This window comes from Quercus lobata, chromosome 3, assembly GCF_001633185.2.
Source record: "Quercus lobata isolate SW786 chromosome 3, ValleyOak3.0 Primary Assembly, whole genome shotgun sequence".
Classification (NCBI taxonomy): domain Eukaryota; kingdom Viridiplantae; phylum Streptophyta; class Magnoliopsida; order Fagales; family Fagaceae; genus Quercus; species Quercus lobata.
Window position 1 is genome coordinate 73,429,332 of NC_044906.1, and position 19,682 is coordinate 73,449,013.

Sequence of the window (19,682 nt, forward strand, 5' to 3'; positions counted from 1 at the left end):
AACTAGAGGGTAGGTGAGTGTTATGAACTACTCTGAGAATCCAATGAAATTGACGCAAAGAAAACATTTCTTCAATAGAGTAAAACCAAGATAAAAATAGTTTTCTTGCACCCAGAACATTTATTCATCATTTCCACACAAAATATATGCAGGTATTTAAGCTACAGACAGAAATTATATATTATAAAAACTTTGAATTGCATGTCCAATACCAGTAAGAGCCTTTTTATTATTAATGGTATAAAAAAGTATTAGAAATTATTTATTACATTCCACTTATTAGCTATTGCTCATGTCCCCTAATGCTCTCAAGTTGCCAGATAATATACTGAGCTTTGCAACAATTTGAGCAACAACACTATTACTGTAGCATCTGCTTATTGCCAACTCTTGCAGACAACATTGCAACAATGATAAGTAGGTGAGCATGAACAGTCATATATATTTTTTTTAATAAAGGTTAAGGCTATGATGAATTTCAAATGTGACTTCAAAAATCAAAGCATCCACCCTGGAATGATGCCATTAGCATTTTCAGCTGAAGTTGCAGGATTTGCCTGATTTGTCACTGAAGGATTGTAACTGCAGAAAAAAATAAATAAATAAATAAAAGAAAGGAAGGCCAAAAATACAAATTACAATGGAACATACATACCAAACTATCTTTGGACAGAACTAAAGCATTAATTACAAATGCCAAATATTTACCAAATGTGCAATGTGCTATCACATCGTAGAGGCTGAAAAAATTCCTCTTGCTGTGCTGGGTTGCAACTATATAGAACATTTTTCTCCCTAGCTTCCCATGTTGATTGAAGGGCAGCATTACCTTCTTCCAACTGTCCAACATCAAAATTAAGGACATTAACAAAATAACACAATCCTATGAAGTTAAAAGATGGATTGAGAGGGACAGCAGAGGAAATGCAAAACTAGAGGGGTTCACTTCACAGCAGAAACCTGGCCCTACCCCCAACCACCACCTGCTGATAGCATTTGTGCACATGATAATATCAGCATTGATGATAGAATCATTGAGCTCCCACATTAAAAAATAAAAAGAAATTACAGATGCTCGAGAATATATAGGGATGAGAAGTGTTCTGGCCCCTTCATCATTTTGACCCGAGTTTTTCGCCGTTGTCATTCCCTTTTTTTCTCTTATTTCTTTAAATCTTGTTGGGTTGACACTATCTCATTAGGTATAGCAAAATGCCTCTACCCCACACCGTCCTGCCTCACCCTACTCCAACCAACGTGTAGGTTTTTCTTACCCCAAAGAGTGAATGGGGGCGCTCATGATTTGGTCATGCCTTGACATACCTTGTTGCATTTCCTAGTGAAGAAATTATTCATATCCAATTCATACATACATATATATATATATATATATATAATCACATTCTAGATATAATGAAATAAGATGAATTGATCGATGATAGTTTGTAAATAAGAATGTTGAAGATTAACTTCTTCTTTTTTTGTTCGGTGGCTTGAACAAATTCAATAATTTCTGATCTCAAGTGGACATCTCTGTAGGATTTGAATCTAAATGAATAGTTGACCTCATTTTAGAGGGAGAAAAAGAATGGATCTTGTTGGATTTCTAAGAAATTCTTCGATTTCTCACGTCCTATATGTGAATTGCTCAGTATTTTATTAATGATTTTAAATAACACACTGTCGTATATTAGTAAATTTGGCCCATAAAGAAATGAACAGCAAAGTTGTATTTACGTAATTTAACATAAGTAATTGGATCCAAGACTTTGTTAAGTCAAGTTTCAGTTCTATCCGTATAAATTATTTCGAAGACTCCACCTTCCCCAACCATTATCCTTGGGTAGATCATGGAATGAGTATTGGTTTAAGTCTGAAGTTTTCGGTTCTAAATATTTAGAATTAAATGTTTAGATTCTTATTTTGTGTATGTTGGCAAACTGAGAACAAAAACATGTCTAGATTAGACTTGATCAATTGAAAATCATAGATAAGTCAATTTTGCAAAATTTAAATTAGGCCTAAACCCGCGAAAACGTTTAGGGTTTCAATCCATCACTACTTGGTATAAAAGGAAAACCCTAAGTACATTTTCAGAGCTCTTGGAAGACTTGTGAGTTACTCTTGTGAGATTTGAGAGGTTTCTATACCTTATAACTCAACAAGCATCTGTCGAAACGAGATCTACAATCAAGAATTAGTGGAAAAAAGTTGCCACTAAAAATCTACTACTGATGGTGATCTGAAACCTTTGAGTGGGATCTCAAAGCCATAAATGGGGAGTTTGTGTTCAATAAATCCAAGATAGAAGAGTCTGTGGAGTCAAAGCTGCACGTGATCATGTTAGTAAGTTCTACTTGAGATAGCTTTAGATTTAGGGTTTAAATCTATAGTAATCTTCCATTCTATCGTAGTGGATTTGTTTATCTTGAGGATATCTAGGTTAAATTCTCCTTAGATTTTTACCTTAAAACAGTTGGTTTCATTAGTTTTCCTAAGTCATCATATTTCTGTCTTCTTTACTTTTCTGCACTTAGTAATATGTTTGCATGTGTTTAACCTAGATCTCATAATTAACCTAAGTAAATACTTGGCTAATTCATTAGGTTAAACTAATATGTTCATCAGGTTAAATTAATCTGTTTCTCAAGGAGTCTAAACAAACAAACAAGTGGTATCAAAGCAGGTTATCTCTTATTTAGGTAGTTTTATTTTGAATTGATCCCTGACCCCTACTGCTATGGAACACGGTCACTCTCTTGTGATTCCTCCCCACTTTGATGGGAATAACTATGCCTATTGGAAGATAAGGATGAAAGCCTTATTGAAATCTCTAAATGAGAGAGTTTGGTTGTCTGCTGAAAACGGTTGGGAAAGACTTGCCACTCCTGTGGGTGAGTGGACTATTGCTCAAAAGGATGTAGCAAGCTTTAATAGCAAGGCCATGAATGCAATATTCAATGCCGTTTCTATGGAAGAACTCAAAAGGATTTCTAATGTGGAGGTTGCACACATTGCCTGGCATATTTTGCAAACTATGCATGAAGGCACTAAGGCTGTGAAAATAAACAAATTGCAATAGTTAATTTCTAGGTTTGAGAGCACTAGAATGGCAGATGATGAAACTTTTGATGAGTTCTATGCCAAACTAAATGACATAGTCAACCCAGCCTTTAATTTGGGTGATGTATATGATCAACCTAAGATAGTTAGGAAGATCCTTAGATCTTTAATTAAATATTTTAGACCCAAAGTCATTGTCATTACTGAAAGCAAGGATATTGACACCATTCCTATTGATGAACATGTTGGATTCCTTCAATCCTATGAGTCTGACTTACCCAAGACTAACAAATCTAAATCTATCCTATGGCTAGGGGTGTCCACGGGTCGGGTCGATTTGGGTCTGGTCTCAACCCGGAATCGACCTGATCTTGTCGGGTGGTTGGACGACGGACCCGCCGCAGACCGTGAAAAATCACAGGTCGAGTCAGATCGGGCTCAAGTGGAAAGCAATCAAATCCAACTCCAACCGAAAGACAAAAATCAAAGAACAAACTTGAAACAAATTCCACAAATCTGAAAGAACAAATCTATAAACCCAAATACTAGTAGCCCATCCAAAGAAAACAAACAGAGATAAGAGAACTGATAGCAGATCTGAACATGCAAGAGACTGAAATAAAGAAATAAAGAAACAAAATGACTGAAAATCAAACCCGAGAGAGATTATTTCAGATCGGCGATGGTACGATGGTGCAATGGAGGAGAATCACAGATCAAGGAGAATCGCAGATCGGTGGAGGTTCGAAGATCTAAAGTTTGATGGTTTGAAGATCTAAAGTTCTAAAGATCGGTGGAGCGAGTTGGCTGTTGAGAGATCAAGTGAGTGAAAGAGTTAAAGAGACCGAGTGAACTTAGAGAACTAAGCGGTGAACTAAGATTTGTTAAGTGTTGGGTTATATATCACGGTCAGGTCGGGTGGATCGGGTTTTGGAAAGGAAGACCCGTCACTCGACCCGCCGGAATTAGTTTAAGATGGCAGGGACCCATCGCCGACCGCTAGGTCGTCGGGTCGGACGGCGGTCAGTTCGGATCCAGTCGGTTTGGCTGGGTGGGTCGGGTCTACGGATTTGTTGGACACCCCTACCTATGGCATTAAAATCTGCAGATGATTGTGGAGTTGATGATGAGATCTCTTCTACAGAGATTGATAATCTTGCCAAGAACTTAAGAAACTTTCAAAGAAACAATAATAAAAGGGAAAGAAATCGAAACAATACTAACTCTAAGAATGTGAAGAAGAATGAAACAACCAAGAATACTATTTCTGAAAAAACAAAAGATAAAGTTGTTCAATCTTCTAACAATTCTTTATGAAAGCTTAGATTTGTACTAAAACACAAGAGCTTGTTCAGACTTCCAATTAAAAAATACGGCTAGATTGCTTTTACTCTAATTTAAACAAAATGCAGAACAAGAGTAAATAAGGGAAATGAACTGATAAGTCTACCCTAAGCCATATTCATCTATCATCAACAATAAAATGACAGGTTAAAGAGTAAGGAAGAGAGATGCAAGCACAAGATAATACCAAGACGTGTTATTGAAGAGGAAACCGAAGAACTCGGTAAAAAACCTCTCTGCGACCCTCCAAGTCGAAATCGATCCACTAGAGGATAAACTTGAAGTACACGAATAACAAAAGACACTCCAAACCTAGTCTACCTCATGTACTTGAGCCCTCCAAACTCCTGCTACCAACGGACTTCTCGGAGTCTTATCTTCTCTAGCTTTCCAGATCTCACAATTTAGCCCGATTGCATCTGCCAATGAATGGCTCCTTCCAATACTTCCCAACAGCACTAAAATCTCACTTATCACTCAGAATAGGTGTGGTAAGTGTTTGGGCTAACAACCTTTCAAGGATCTAGAGATAGAGAGGTAGGAGTTTGAGGAAAACCATAAGGAAATGTGTAGATGATTGTAGGTATAAAAATCTCTAACTCTCAAGTGTATTTGCTAGGGTTTACTCTCTGAAAAACACTCCTTACAATTCATGGGTAATGAGGATATATATAGTGTGGGTAAAGGATATTGTAAAGCAACATAACTTTTTGCCAAACAGACAGTTTCGCTAGTGCTTTGCGGGTTGGCCCTTCTCGCGAAACACTCATGAAATTCACAGTCTGGCATGACTCTTCAGCTTCCAATCGTGCTCCACACATGACCTTTTCACTGGTTGCTTCTCGCAAGCTAGTCGCGAATTCCACTGATTCATCTTTTGAAACTTGTTCTTCACCAATCTCTCATACTTATCCCTTACAAATAAACCCACATACATACAAGGAAAATAATTGAAGAAATTACAATCAAATTTGGCACGGAATTAAAGTCAACACAAGATAGTTAGAAATCACAACTTTACACTTTAGGCCAACAATGTTTTGGTTTTCAAAGGTATGGTCATGTTAAATCTGAATGTCCCACATTTTTTTAGGTCTGTTAGGGTCATATTTTGTATAATTGGCTAATCCTTTGGCAAAATGAACTTTACTTATATTTGGGTAGATCTAAGATGAGTTTAGTACTTCAAGAAACATGTTCAAATCAAGTATTAAAGACATGAAGATTAGTCTACGAAACAAGTGAAGAAAAGTTGTTCATTAAGTCTCGACAGATAGCTTGACAAAAGTCTGCTATCGAGACTTAATGTGAAACTCGATAGATAACTCAACAGTAGCTCGATCTATCAAGAATTACAATTTTAGAATTTCCAAATATGAAATTTGGCCCAGCCTTGTATGTTTGTTTGGGGTTTCTTTTCTCACAACCTTAGACATATATATAAGGCTTATTTTAAAAGCCGTCACACACAGATACAAAGACCATGAGACTTATTTTCTCTATGTGAAGCTACTGCATTTGTACGCCAAAGGATTTTGTAACCGAGTGCTTCCAGATCTTCATTGTTAATGAAGCGAAGAACTTTGCAGCCAACCACATCTGTTCAAGTTGTTGGAGTTAGTCACGTACTTGGAATCCATGTAAAGGGTTTGTCACAAATTGGAGGTATATTCATTAAAGGAAAGAAGACTACTACAAGATCAAGTCTGATTAGGTATTGGAGCAAAGGTTCAACTGTAGGTTGGTATTTCGAAATAGGTCAATGGTAGTTGGTAAGATTCCTTATTCTTGTAACTGCTTGATTGTTGATGAGTGATTCTTGGGAGTTGTAACCTTAAAATCACCCAATAGGATTTTTGCCTTGCAAGGTTTTCCCCATTTGTCAACAAATCACCATGTTCAATTTATTTTCTACAACATTTAGTTTATTTGGTGATTTGTTGGTGCTTCCATGATTTGCATGTAATTTGACATAATTAATCAACTTGAATAATTGAATTAATTAACCAGGGTTAAGCTATCTTAACCCAACAAGTGGTATCAAAGCGGCCACACCGTGATTAGGTTTTAATCTTTGCTGTGTGATCAATTGACCCATGTTGTTATGAATTGTGGGCAATCTTTGATTATTCCTCCTTTATTTGATAAGACTAACTATGCATACTAGAAAGTACACATGAAAGCTTTTTTGCAGTCCTTGGATGAGAAAGTTTGGCTTGCGGTTGAAGTAGGTTAGACAAAGCCTGAAGAGCCACTCACAACATGGGATGATACCAAGATCAAGGCTGCCAACTTTAACAATGGGGCATTGAATGCTCTGTTTAGTGCTATAACAAATGAAGAATTCAAGAAAATCTCTTCAACTAACAATGCCAAGGAAGCTTGGACAATTCTTCAGAATACTTATAAGGGCACTAAAGCTGTTAAGAACTCTAAACTTCAAAGGCTCACTACTAGCTTTGTGGAAATTAGGGTGGATGAGGATGAATCATTTGATGAATTCTATGCTAAGCTAAAGGACATAGAAAATTTAGCATTCAATCTTGGAGAACATATTCTGGAGCCCAAGATTGTTCGGAAGATCCTCAGATCTCTTCCAGAGAGATTCCATGCTAAAATCACTGCCATTAAAGAATCAAAGGATCTTGATTCTATTCCTTTGACTGAACTGATTGGAAACTTGCAAACTTATGAACTAGGGTTAGCAAGGGTTGGCAAAGGTGGCAAAGGCAAGATTATGGCCTTGAAGACCAAGATTGATGACAATGATGAGTCATTTGATGATGAGGATACCAAGTTAAAGTCATATATCACCAGACAGTTCAAGAAATTTATCAAAAACGTGAATGTCAAAGCTGGTGATAAGGATTGCAAACAGACTGCTTTCTCTCAATATAAGTCCTAAGACAAGCGCAAGAGAGAATCTAAGGATGCTAGTTAAGGCAACGGTATTCCTACTGGACCAAAGTACTATGGGTGTCATGGATTTGAACATATGAAACAAGAATGTCTTGCATACCTTAAATCCATTGGTAAGAGCAAAGCCCTAGCTACCACTTTAAGTGATTCAGAACCAAAAAAAAATTCTGATAAGAGTGACCAAGAAGGGATTGTAAGTGCTTTTACAGCTACTGTTAAGTCTATTGAGGGAGAAGTAAAGGTAGTTGATGAAGAAGAAGAGCTCATGGAATCGAAGTTTGGAAAGATGGATGATCATGATGACATTCACACTGCTTACACCAAGCTCTACAAAGTCTCTGAGAAGCATGAGAAGCTCTACAAGTTGACCATAAGAAAGCTCAGTGAAGTAGAGTTGGAATGTGAGGAACTCTCCACCAAGTTTGATAAAGCTAATCAGACCATTGGAGCACTGAGATTTGAGAATAATCTTCTTGTTGAAAAGACCAAGAAGCTGGATGCTGAACTATTTCAAGTTAGAGTACAAATGGAAAGGACTTCAAGCACCAAACTAGATGAAATGCTGAATGTTCAGAAATCAACATTCGACAAAACAAGTCTCGGGTATAATCACTCTCTCTCCTCTTGTAGTACCTCTTCTAATGCTTTGAATGGAGTTATTTTTGTTCCTCCTACTAATAATGATAACTCTGAAAACGATGAGGTAACTGATAGTAAAATTGAGAATGTAAGTAAGGATAGAAGTGATAAGGGAAAATCTATTTTAGGAGCACCCCCTAAGGTTGGTAAGAAAGAGACTAAGCAGAAAAATCATCGCTTTACCAATAAAAAGTCTCCACCAAAGAAGCCTCATTTCTGTCACTATTGTGGAGCATTTGTTCCTCCTACTATAAGTGGTTAGCCACTTAATAAAGCAATAGTGTGTCATCTTTGGGGAGCCAAAATCAACTTCAACTCTCTTTAGCCCCTCTTGGTGAACTGAAGGCAGTCATGTTTCTTTCGAACTTCAACAGTTTCAACTCTCCTCCTTATCCATCTAGACAAAAGTTCATGCAGAAGAAAGGATCTCCATCCAAGTCTCTTGTTTGGAAGGAAAAAGATCCTAAGTGATTTCTCCTCTTTTCTAATCTCTTGATTGGTTTATGTTGTGGGTTGAGTCAGTCTAGTTTTGATGCTTTATTTATTTGTTTGTTTGTTTTAAGTTCTTTTTAATAAATAAATAAATAATCGAAAAAAATACAAAAACAATGTGTGTTTGTGTATATTGGTACTTGTGTACCTTTGATGGCCTTCGAAATAAAGTTTCCCAACTTTGTATCTTTTGCAGCTTAGATGAGTATCCTCATGCGCAACTAAGCAATGTAAGCTTTATGGCTCGTTTTATGTGATTTGTATGATTTGGTTGATCTATTATCTTTTATATCTTAAATCACTCTTTTTGACGGGAAGGACTAGAAAATCCTAAGAGAAATACATAAATAACCATCTCACCACTAAAACTCGTCAATCATAAAACATCTGTGTGCAATTCATAAAGGCATGCTCAATAAGGTGTAGCACCTGCACAGCAAAATAAGGATGTTCAAGCTTACATAATTGGGCATTTTCTTTTCTTTCTCTTATATGCCCATGCATAATATGCTTAAAAGAAAAATATGCAAAGAATATGAAAAGCAAAAAGAATCAAAATGTTTTTAATATGGTTGCAAGCGTGTTTCTAGGAGATGTGGGAGTTATATAATATATCTCAAAGGTGATAGTCTCCATCAAACAATTATGATTGAGTGTGATTGTGTTTGATCCTCCTATATCATTACTTGTCATATAATGATGCTCTTGCTCTCTTGCATAAGTTTCACACACAACACGCATAATCTTTGCTACCTTTGACACTATTGTACAGGTACAATGTGATTTGGCCATTACAAGGAACACGTGTAGTAGTATATGCTCTCTAAACTGTCCAAACTTGTTTTGAAATAAAATTTGGTTAGATAAGTTTAGTGTGTTTTGATCTAGGAATGCTTTACATCTAGAATTGAAAATGTGTATCTATGCTTTAACATGCTCTTCGAATGCTTGCTTTGATGGTTATCTTGTTTGCATTCATTTTATGTTGTTTCTCCTTGTAAAAATCTCTTCTTCGGGGCTCTCAACAGATACCTTGATAGAAGTCTCGATACCTGCTCAACACCTCCTCAATACAAGCTCTTCTATCGAGATTTCTAGGTTTCTACTCGATACCTCTCGATAAATAGCCTAATCCATTGAGCCTAATTCTTTGGAGTCACTGTCTGCTCGATAGCACCTCAATGCCTTCCGCAATCTGTCAAGATTGTTTGCCTTCAATACCTCCTCGATACCTCTCAATCTATCAAGCTTTTGTTCTCGATAGAAGCTTGATACATCCTCGATCTATCGAGTTGCGTTTTCAATATATAGTTTGAGGTCTGCCCCGATTTTGTTATTTCTCAAATATTTCGACTTCTCTCTCCCCTCTCATGACCTAAACAAATCTCTCTCTAAAATCAGTCTTCCCATCAAATTTTCGGCCTTATCCAAGTCTCCCTCACTTGGTAAGTGTTCTTAATCTCTTCTTTTCCTTTGTCTTCATGCATTCATGCATTTTTTTACCTAAGTTTTCATTTTTTCATTTTTTTTGGGAAATTTTTGGGGTTTTTGTGATTTTGTCAAATTTTTGGGTTGAGTGTTTTTAATAAGAACTCATATGCTCATGCATTACATTCTATGCTCATTATAACAATGTTTCATACATTCTAGGATTGTGTGCTTAATTAAAAACTGTGAGTGCTGTTAGGTTGCATTGGGTCTCTACCCATGATGCAATTTATTTTTGCACGTAACGTGTTTATACATTTTCATGCATTGCATGTTTTAATTCTTTTCTTTACTATGCCTTGCCTTCTATTGTGACTCTGTTTCTATCTTTTCTCTCTCTCGCATTTAGTCTCCTTATCATGGCACCAAAAAAGTCTGTTCCTTCTAAAAACCTGATTCGTCATGGTTCTTCCTCTTCTTCTTTTCCCCTTGATTTTGTTAGGTTTTGTGATAAAAAGGCACGAGCTGACTTCTCAAAGAACTTTTCTGACCGGGCGATTCATTCGGAACACTAGGTCATTCTGTTTGACTTTCTAGACACTCCTCTACCTGGTGCTATTAGCTTTCAAGGATGGGCTTCTCTTTGTGAGAAACCCTCGAGGTGTCCCGATGTATTCATAAAGGAGTTTTACTCCAATATGCATTCCATCAATACTTTTGTGCTTAGTTTACTACAATATTTCGTGGTACACGTATCGTAGTCACCCCAAACTTTATCACCAAGGTACTACATATTCCTAGGGTGGATCATCCGGATTACCCTAGTCATCCTCGTCTCACTTCCATCTCTTGAGACAAGTTGGCCTTACTCTTCTGTGAGAATGGCATGTTGTGGGGAAGTACCTTTAATTTCTCCACAACTAAGTTCACTAAGGGACCACGATTCCTTAATATGGTGATGACCTTTGTTCTCACTCCATGGTCACACTATAACACTATCACCGAGCCTCGTGCTCGTTTTCTTTTTTCTTTTATGCAAGGTCTTTCTATAGACTTTCCTTCACACATGATAGAGTCCATCATCAACTGCTATCATGACATGGCAACACGTGATAATCTCATCTTTCCTTCAACTATCACGCATATCCTCACACACATGCATCACTATCCCTCCCTCTCCTCATTTCTATTTCATTGGTGCCATTAGCAAGGAGTCTATCCGGCGGAGTGCAACACAACTTGCTGCAAAGCGACCGCTAGTGGAGCCTTCCAATGCAGCCCCAACTAATCTAGTAGCCCCTTCTTCTTGCCCTTCTTCATCCTCTGCTCCTTCTTCCTCATCTCGGGTCACTATCTCCCTTGCTGATATCATGGAGTAGCTTTAGCACATGCGTGTTGATTTTGGTAGTCGTCTGGGCCATCTATCCGATGAGATGTGTCAGGTGAACACCAGAATCAGTCGCATAGCTCGCCACCAGTCTCGACTTGGTGGTTTTACGCCCTTACCTTCACCAGAGCTTGCTGAAGAGTCTTCTTCTTCAGATGGTAGAGATGATGATGTTGATGCTTTTGGCTCGGAGTATGATGATGAGATTCTCAGTCATACACCCTTTGTCACTCGTGACAAAAAGGGGAAGTAGTTTTTCAGATGAGAGTAGTCTAGGTGTTAGGGGGAGAGCTAGAATAGGACATACTAGATAGGGGTAGAGTAGTACTTGAGTTTTTTTTAAGGAAGCAGTGAGGTTTTGATGTATTCTTTTCTCATTACATGTACCATGGTCTTGTGACCACTTTTTTACTTACATTGTATTCTTTGATATATATATATATATATATATATGAGATGATGCATGTTTTTCTTCACCTTTATCTCACATGTATTGTTTCTTTTCTATCTTTGCACACATGTTTCTTTTTGTATACAACTTGTATATTTCACACTTGATACCTTGATGAATCTTGTTTAAGTGTTTCAGTTAAGATAGGTTACAAGTCTACCATGCCATGGTCTCTTTTCTAGCAAAGTTTTTCAAGAGTTGGTGTTAGGGTTAGACTTATGTACTTTTGTATATTATGGAATAGTTGTGTTAAGACTTCTCTCATAATTGTTTTTTTATGGTTTTGCCACGGATTGCCAAAGGGGGAGATTGTTGGGGTCATATTTTGTGTAATATGCTAATCCTTTGACAAAATGCACTTTACTTGTAATTGAATAGATCTAAGATGGGTTTAGTACTTCAAGAAACATGTTGTTCAAGTCAAGTATTAAATATATGAAAATTGGTTCAAGAAACAAGTGAAGAAAAGCTGTTTATTAAGTCTTGACAGACAGCTCAATAGAAGCCTACTATCGAGACTTATTGTAAAGCTCGATAGATAGCTCGACAGTAGCTCGATTTATTGAGAATTGCGATTTCAGAATTTCTAGATCTGAAATTTGGCCCAGCCTTGCATATTTGTTTGGGATTTCTTTTCTCAGAATCCTAGACATATACAAGACTTATTTTAAAGGCCGTCACACATAGATACAGAGACCAAGAGACTTATTTTCTCTGTGTGAAGCTACTGCATTTGTACGCCATAGGGTTTTGTAACCGAGTGCTTCCAAATCTTCATTGTTGATGAAGTGAAGAACTTTGTAGTCAACAACACCTGTTCATGTTGCTAGAGTTAGTCACGTACTTGGAATCCGTGCAAAGGGTTAGTCACAAATTGGAGGTTTGTGTATCAAGGGAAAGAAGGCTACTATAAGATTAAGTCTAATTATGTATTGGAGCAAAGGTTCAACTGTAGATTGGTATTTCGGGATAGGCCAAGGGTAGTTGGTAATATTCCTTATACTTGTAACCACTTGATTGTTGATTAGTGGATTCTTGGGAGTTGTGACATTAAAATCACTCAATGAGGTTTTCCCATTTGTCAACAAATCACGTGTTTAATTTATTTTCCACTGCATTTAGTTTATTTGGTGATTTGTTGGTGCTTCCATGAATATCATGTAATTTGACATAATTAATCAACTTCGGTAATTGAATTAATTAATCGGGGTCAAGCTATTTTAACCCAACAAGGTCAAAGGGTAAAATTATGGCTGTTACTTTTAGTGAAAATGAAGGATTTGATCACAAGTCTAAAAGTGATCAAGAAGGAAATTGCATGGCTTTCACTGCTATAGCTGTAGTAAGTGAAACTGAGATTGTTAAGGAGAACCTTTCTGACGAGGAAATCTTTGAAAATGCTGACTTGCAAAAGGCATATAACAAGTTTTGCAAGATTGCTGCAAAAGATGCCATGAATGTTGACCTAGGATTGAGAAAGATAGAAATTCTTGAACATGAAAAGAAAAATTTCTTGGTCAAATTGTTTGGTGCTAATGAACTCATAACTATTGTTAAGATTGAGAACATGTCTTTGAATGAAAAAGTTAAAAGTTTAGAATCTAAATTGTGTGTTGCTAGAGAACAACTCAATAGGACTTATACTTCTAAACTTGATAACATGTTGAATGTTCCAAAAAATTGCATCTGATAAGACAAGTTTAGGGTTTGCTGAGAGTGGTTTATCTTTTGTTATGTCTCCTCCAAAAAATTTTCCTACTATATCTATACCTAAACTTGATGTTAGGATACCTGAGGAAGAGGTCCTAGCTACTAGGAGAGTTAGGGTAGATCTTAGTGAAACAAAACCCAAGAAATTTACTCATTCTATAGGTAAGAAACAGCACAAGCTTGAATGGTTTTGTCACTTCTATGGCGGAGCTGGGTATACACGCCCAATTTGTTTCAAGTTGCAAGCAACTAAACAAAAAGTGTCTGTGCCAAAAGCACAAGATCCTTTGACACTTATTCATGAATTAGTAAAGGCACTTAGTCTCTATACCAATGCTGGAGTTGATCAAGAATCTCATATGTCTAGAAACTCAAACTTTAGTCCTACATCTAAGAAAGTGTGGATGTAAAAGACTCAACTTCACTAAGTCTATCTGACATGGTCCTTATGCTATAACGCTCATTCCTTTGGACCAAAATTTTTTTGCTTAGGATTTTATTTTTCTGTATTTCATTCATGCATTTCTTTTTAGGGTTGATAAGTGTAGGGATAAAGGCCCAGAATAATATGTTGGGCCTTGGGCTTTTGTCTGAGGACGCTGAATTGTCCGAAGAAGGGAAAATAGTAGTTAGGGGTTTCTAGTTAAAGTCTCATAAATGAGGAACGAACAGAAGGTGGTACGAGGAAGAGCTCCTTCTCAGATATGATGAATGTAGCTCAAGTATGTATTCCAGCAACTAAGGTAACCCTCCAAAAAGCTCCAGCGATAGGAACGTGTCTCATGAACGTGCAAGAAGAAAGGAAACTCAAAAAAATCTAAGGGAAATCTACTACCATCGCATTAAATGCACTACAGCTACTTTTCTAGCCGCATTTATGTGGAAAAGACCTCTGAACAGTGTTGCCTTGGCGAACACAACTCATAGAAAGCCAAAGAAGGTGTCTGATGGGATAGGTACTCAAGTAAGGGCTTAGATGATCAACAAGTGTAGGATCAAGATGGTCCAAAGAGGGCTATATAACGTGAGAGACCCTCCATGAGGAGGGGGACCAGAAAAAACTGAAAAAGTGATCTATAACAAAGCTTTAAGAGTAAATATTTAAGAATCAGTATCCTCGGACCAATCCGAGAACGTTATTCCTTAATAAACTTCTGTTATCTTTCTTTCTTTGGAATCAAAATCTATTTTTCTGTTATCAGATTCACTAGAGCCCAATTTTCCAACCCATTCTCTACAAATTTATTGTTTCGGGCTGTTTTGAGCTTAAGTCCATATACCCGTTGGGCTAGAAATCTAAATTAGGCTCTTACAATTGGCGCCATCTGTGGGGAAGAATACTTGGGTGTTAGTGTGCATAACGTTCAACCATGGTAGGTTCAAATCCACGACAGGCAGAGTCCATAGGATCCTAACGTCAATCCTTTTGTCAATCTTGAGCGGAGAAGAGATCGAGAGGGGAGTATGCATAGTGCCCGAACCGAAAGAAGCCAATCACAGGGAAAGGGTCACCTCTCTCAAGAGGAGAATACCAGAGCACTGCAACTGGAAGTCAACCAGCTGAAGAGAAAGCTGCGCCATGCACAGCAAAGGCAAGCCTCCTCCAACCCAAACGCCTCCCCTAACAGTGAAGAAGATGCTAGCTACAGATGAAGGTCAAAAACCCCACCCAGCGAGTCTTTCTCCCACGAAGAGGAGCACCACCACAAACGTAGGCATAAGAGCCCCCCTCAAAAAGGTGTGAGAAACGACACTATGGGCAAGGCGTTGGATCAAATCTCCAGGCCGCCTTTCACGTGCAGAATTGAGCGAGCAAAACTCCCCCGGCGGTTCACTTAGCCCGTGTTTACCATGTATAATGGTAGGACAGATCTCGTAGAGCATGTGAGCCACTTCAATTAGAGAATGGTCGTCCATTCTAGAGACGAAGCCCTGATGTGCAAGGTCTTCCCATCCAGCCTAGGACCCGTAGCAATGAGATGGTTTGACTACCTGAAGGCCAATTCCATAAGCTCATTCAAGGAGCTCACCCAAGCGTTTGGTTCTCGCTTCGTTACCTGCAGCAGAGTCCCTTGGCCCCTATCTTCTCTACTATCCTTAAGTATGAAAGAGGGAGAGACCCTGAAAACATATTCGGACAGATATTGGGAGATATACAATGAGATAGATGGTAACTTTAAAGACGTCGCCATTAGTACCTTCAAAAGCGGCCTCCTAACTGAAAATGGTTTAAGGAAGTCCCTAACGAGAAAACCTGTCACCAGCCTAGGCCAACTTATGGACTGGATTGACAAGTATAAGAACCTCAAGGAAGACTAGCAACTGGGTAAAGGAAAAGATAAGGTTATCCCTTAGGAAAGGAGGGATTTCAAGTTGGACCGATACAATAACAACCGGCCACGGAGAGATTTTGCTGATCAGTCAAGATCTACCAATAGTTAGGCGGTCAATGCAGTGTTCCGAGAACTAGTGCACTAGGTTCTGGAGAAGATTAAGATAAACCGTTCTTCAAATGGCCAAACAAGATGGCTGGAAACCCTTTGATGCGCAACCAGAACCTTTATTACCAGTACCATCAGGACCAGGGGCACACTACGGAGGATTGTAGGAATTTGTGGGACCATTTGAACCAGCTGGTCCGAGAAGGGAAGCTGAAACAGCTATCGCACCATTCCAATGGCCAAGGAGGGAAGGCAAACAAATTCGGAACCCAGGAGGGATGATTTCTCAAGACCACCCTTAGGAATGATCAATGTCATCTTCGCTGCTCCCGGTAGAACCGGTCCTCGTCCCTCTAGAGTGATGTCTGTAGCTTGGTTTCCCCTCGAGAGCAACAATTCGGAGCCTAAAAGAGCTAGAATAGAAATCTGACCCGTTTTGGACTTTTCGAACGATGATAAGATCAGAACTATCCAACCGCACGACGATGGGTGGTCATACTCAGGATATAGGGGTATAATGTGAAGAGAGTGTTAGTAGACTAGGGTAGCGCTGTCGAGATCATATACCCCGACCTATACAAGGGGCTGAGGTTAAAACCCGAGGACCTGACAACCTACAATTCCCCTCTGGTAAATTTCGAAGGGAAGACTGTTATTCCAAAATGTCAGATTAGACTACCCATATAAACTGGTTCGGAAGTGGTGGAAGTAGACTTTATCGTGGTGGATGCATATTTCCCCTACAAGGCTATTGTGGCCAGACCCTGACTCCATGCTCTAAAAGCCGTCTCATCTACCCTGCACCAAAAAGTGAAATACCCCTCGGAGGGCCACATCAAAGAGATTGTGGGGAATTAACCTGTGATTAGGCAATGCCTTGTGGCCGCCATCTCACATCGACATGAAGCTAGTTCCTCGGCCACTGTCGAAAGGGACTTATAGCAATCAAAAACTCTGGAGTTGCCAGCCCATGGACCAGCCGAAGAGCCGAAATGCGAGGATTTGGAAAAATTTGTCATAGGTGGTGATCTGGAGAAGTTCTTTCAAGTCGGGGCTCAACTGCCTCCTCAAGAGAAGGAAAAGCTGTTGGTATTCCTCAAAAGAAACATTGATCTGTTTGCATGGGATGCTTATGAGGCCCAGGGGGTGGACCCAAATTGCATCTGCCATCATTTGAATGTTAACCCATCCATCACTCCCAAGAAGCAACCGCCTCGACACCTCTCTAAAGAACATGCAGACACTGTTAGGGAAGAGGTGATGAAACTCAAAAAGGCAGGGGCTATCAAGGAGGTCTTCTACCCCAAATGGTTGGCCAATACCGTAGTAGTGAAAAAAAAAAAAAAAAGAGTAGGAAGTGGCAAGTATGCGTGGACTTCACGGATTTGAATAGGGCCTGCCTAAAAGACTCCCTCCTTATGTCTCGAATAGACCAATTGGTGGATGCAATAGTGGGCCATCCTTGGATGAGTTTCTTAGATGCCTTTCAAGGGTATCATCAGATACCACTTGCCTTGGACGATCAAGAAAAGACAATATTTGTAACTCCCACTGGAAACTACCACTATAAGGTGATGTCATTTGGCTTAAAAAACACAAGGTCAACCTATCAAAGGATGATGACGAGAATGTTTGAACTCCAGTTGGGCAAAAGTATTGAGGTCTACATAGACGACATGGTGGTGAAGAGCAAGGTGGTTTCTAAGCACGTTAGAGACCTCGGAAACATCTTTGAAATCCTGAGGAAACATAGGTTGCACCTAAATGCTTCCAAGTACTCGTTTGGTGTCGAATCAAGCAAGTTCTTGGGATACATGGTAACTCACAGGGGTATCGAGGTCAACCCCAATCAAATCAAAACCATTAACAATTTACAACCACCCCGGAATCCTAAAGAGGTTCAAAAGCTTACCGGAATGGCTGCCGCCCTGAACTGGTTTATTTCTCGGTCAGCGGATAGGTGCAGACTTTTCTTCCTCTTGATGAAAAAGTAGAAGGGATTTGAATGGACTGAGGAATGTGCGTTGGCTTTCCAACAACTTAAAGAATATCTATCGCGGTCACCTATCATGTCCAGTCCTGAGGTGGATGAGGTTTTGTTTGCTTACATCGCCGTGGCCCCTCACACTGTAAGTTTGGTGTTGATACGAATTGACAATGGTGTACAATGGTCAGTTTATTTTGTAAGCAAATCACTACATGAGGTCGAGGTTCGTTATCTGCCACTAGAGAAGGCTGTCTTGGCGATGGTGCTTGGTACACGAAAGCTTCCCTATTACTTCCAAGCACATACAGTTGTCGTCCTGACTCAGCTTCCACTCAGAGCTATACTTCGAAGTGATGATTACACGAGGAGGATTGCTAAATGGGGCACGATCCTAGGGGCTTTTGATATCAAGTACATGCCTCGTACCTCTGTCAAGGGCCAGGTCCTCGCGGACCTGGTGGCCGAGTTCGCCGAACCCCCATTAGAAGAAGTGATAAAAGCACAGCACATGGATGGAAAATCGGTTGGCATGATCTTCCAATAGGACCCCCTATCCTGGAAAGCATACATCGATGGTGCAGCAAACCAAAAGGGGTCCGAAGTGGGGATAGTATTAATATCCCCCGAGAAAATCACTATTGAGAAGTCGCTAAAGTTGGACTTCTCGACCACAAATAACGAGACTGAATATGAGGCCCTGCTGATGGGAATGACCATGGTTCAAAAAATGGGCGGGAAGGTAATAGAGATGTTCTCGGACTTAAGATTAGTTGTTGGCCAAGTAAAAGGAGAATTTGAAGCGAGGGACGAAAGAATGCAGAGGTACTTAAGTCATGTGGGACACCTACGATCAGGATTCAAATCTTTCAACCTGTTACACATCCCTAGAAGTGGAAACACCCATACTGATTCCCTGGCCACACTTGCGACCTCCTTGGCACAGGGCCTACCTCAAGTCATCCTTGTAGAAGATTTGTACAAACCTGCAGGGGTGGAGAGAGAAGTGGTCCATGTTCACCAAGTCAAGGTAGGGCCTAGCTAGATGGACCCCGTAATATCATTCTTGAAGGACAACATCCTACCTGAGGAAAACTCAAAAGCAGTCAAGGTATGTAGGAAAGCTCCTCGATTCTAGTTGTTCGAGGACCAAAAGTTATATAAACACTCATTTTTCGGGCCATACTTGCTGTTCATACACTCCGAGGCAACATAATTACTACTGGAGGAGTTACACGAGGGGATCTGCAGAAGCCACACCGGAGGTAGATCTTTGGCACACAAGGCCATCACTTAAGGCTACTGGTGGCCAAAAATGCAAAAGGAGGCACAAGAATACGTAAGGAAATGCAACCAATGTCAAAGGTTTGCGCCAAACATGCACCAATCGGGGGGAGTCCTTAACCCTTTGTCCAGCCCTTGGTTGTTCGTGCAATGGGGCTTAGACATTGTAGGCCCTTTCCCCAAAGCAGTAGGAAACAAGAGATACCTGCTAGTTAGCACAAACTACTTCACCAAATGGGTTGAAACCGAGCCCTTAGCAAATATCAGGGACGTGGACGCCAAAAATTTTGTTTGAAAAAACATTGTCACCCGATTCGGAGTCCCTCATACCCTTATCTCGGATAACGACCTTCAGTTCGATAGCAAATCTTTTAGGAGATATTGCTGTGACTTGGGAATTAAGAATAGATACTCTACCCCAGCTTACCCCTAAGGGAATGGACAAGCCGAGACTGTTAATAAGGTCATAGTAAATGGACTCAAAAAGAGGTTGGATGACGCAAAGGGAAAATGGGTGGAAGAGCTGCAACATGTCCTCTG

The 19,682-nt window shown here is 39.4% G+C and overlaps 1 protein-coding gene across 2 annotated transcripts in view; it reads right to left on the minus strand.

Moving 5' to 3' along the window:
• Positions 1 to 211: 211 nt before the first annotated feature.
• Positions 212 to 19,682, minus strand: part of LOC115979508 (MADS-box protein CMB1-like) — a 38,233-nt gene continuing 18,762 nt past the window's right edge. The window contains exons 7-8 of one of the 2 annotated variants that reach the window (XM_031101561.1): positions 709 to 839; positions 212 to 582 (exon numbers count right to left, since the gene is read on the minus strand). In XM_031101561.1, coding sequence (XP_030957421.1) covers positions 498 to 582; positions 709 to 839 — 216 coding nt within the window. In that variant the 3' untranslated portion in view covers positions 212 to 497. Of the gene's footprint in view, positions 583 to 708; positions 840 to 8,817; positions 8,887 to 19,682 lie in introns of those variants that run through there. The other variant, XM_031101562.1, reaches the window with a different exon arrangement.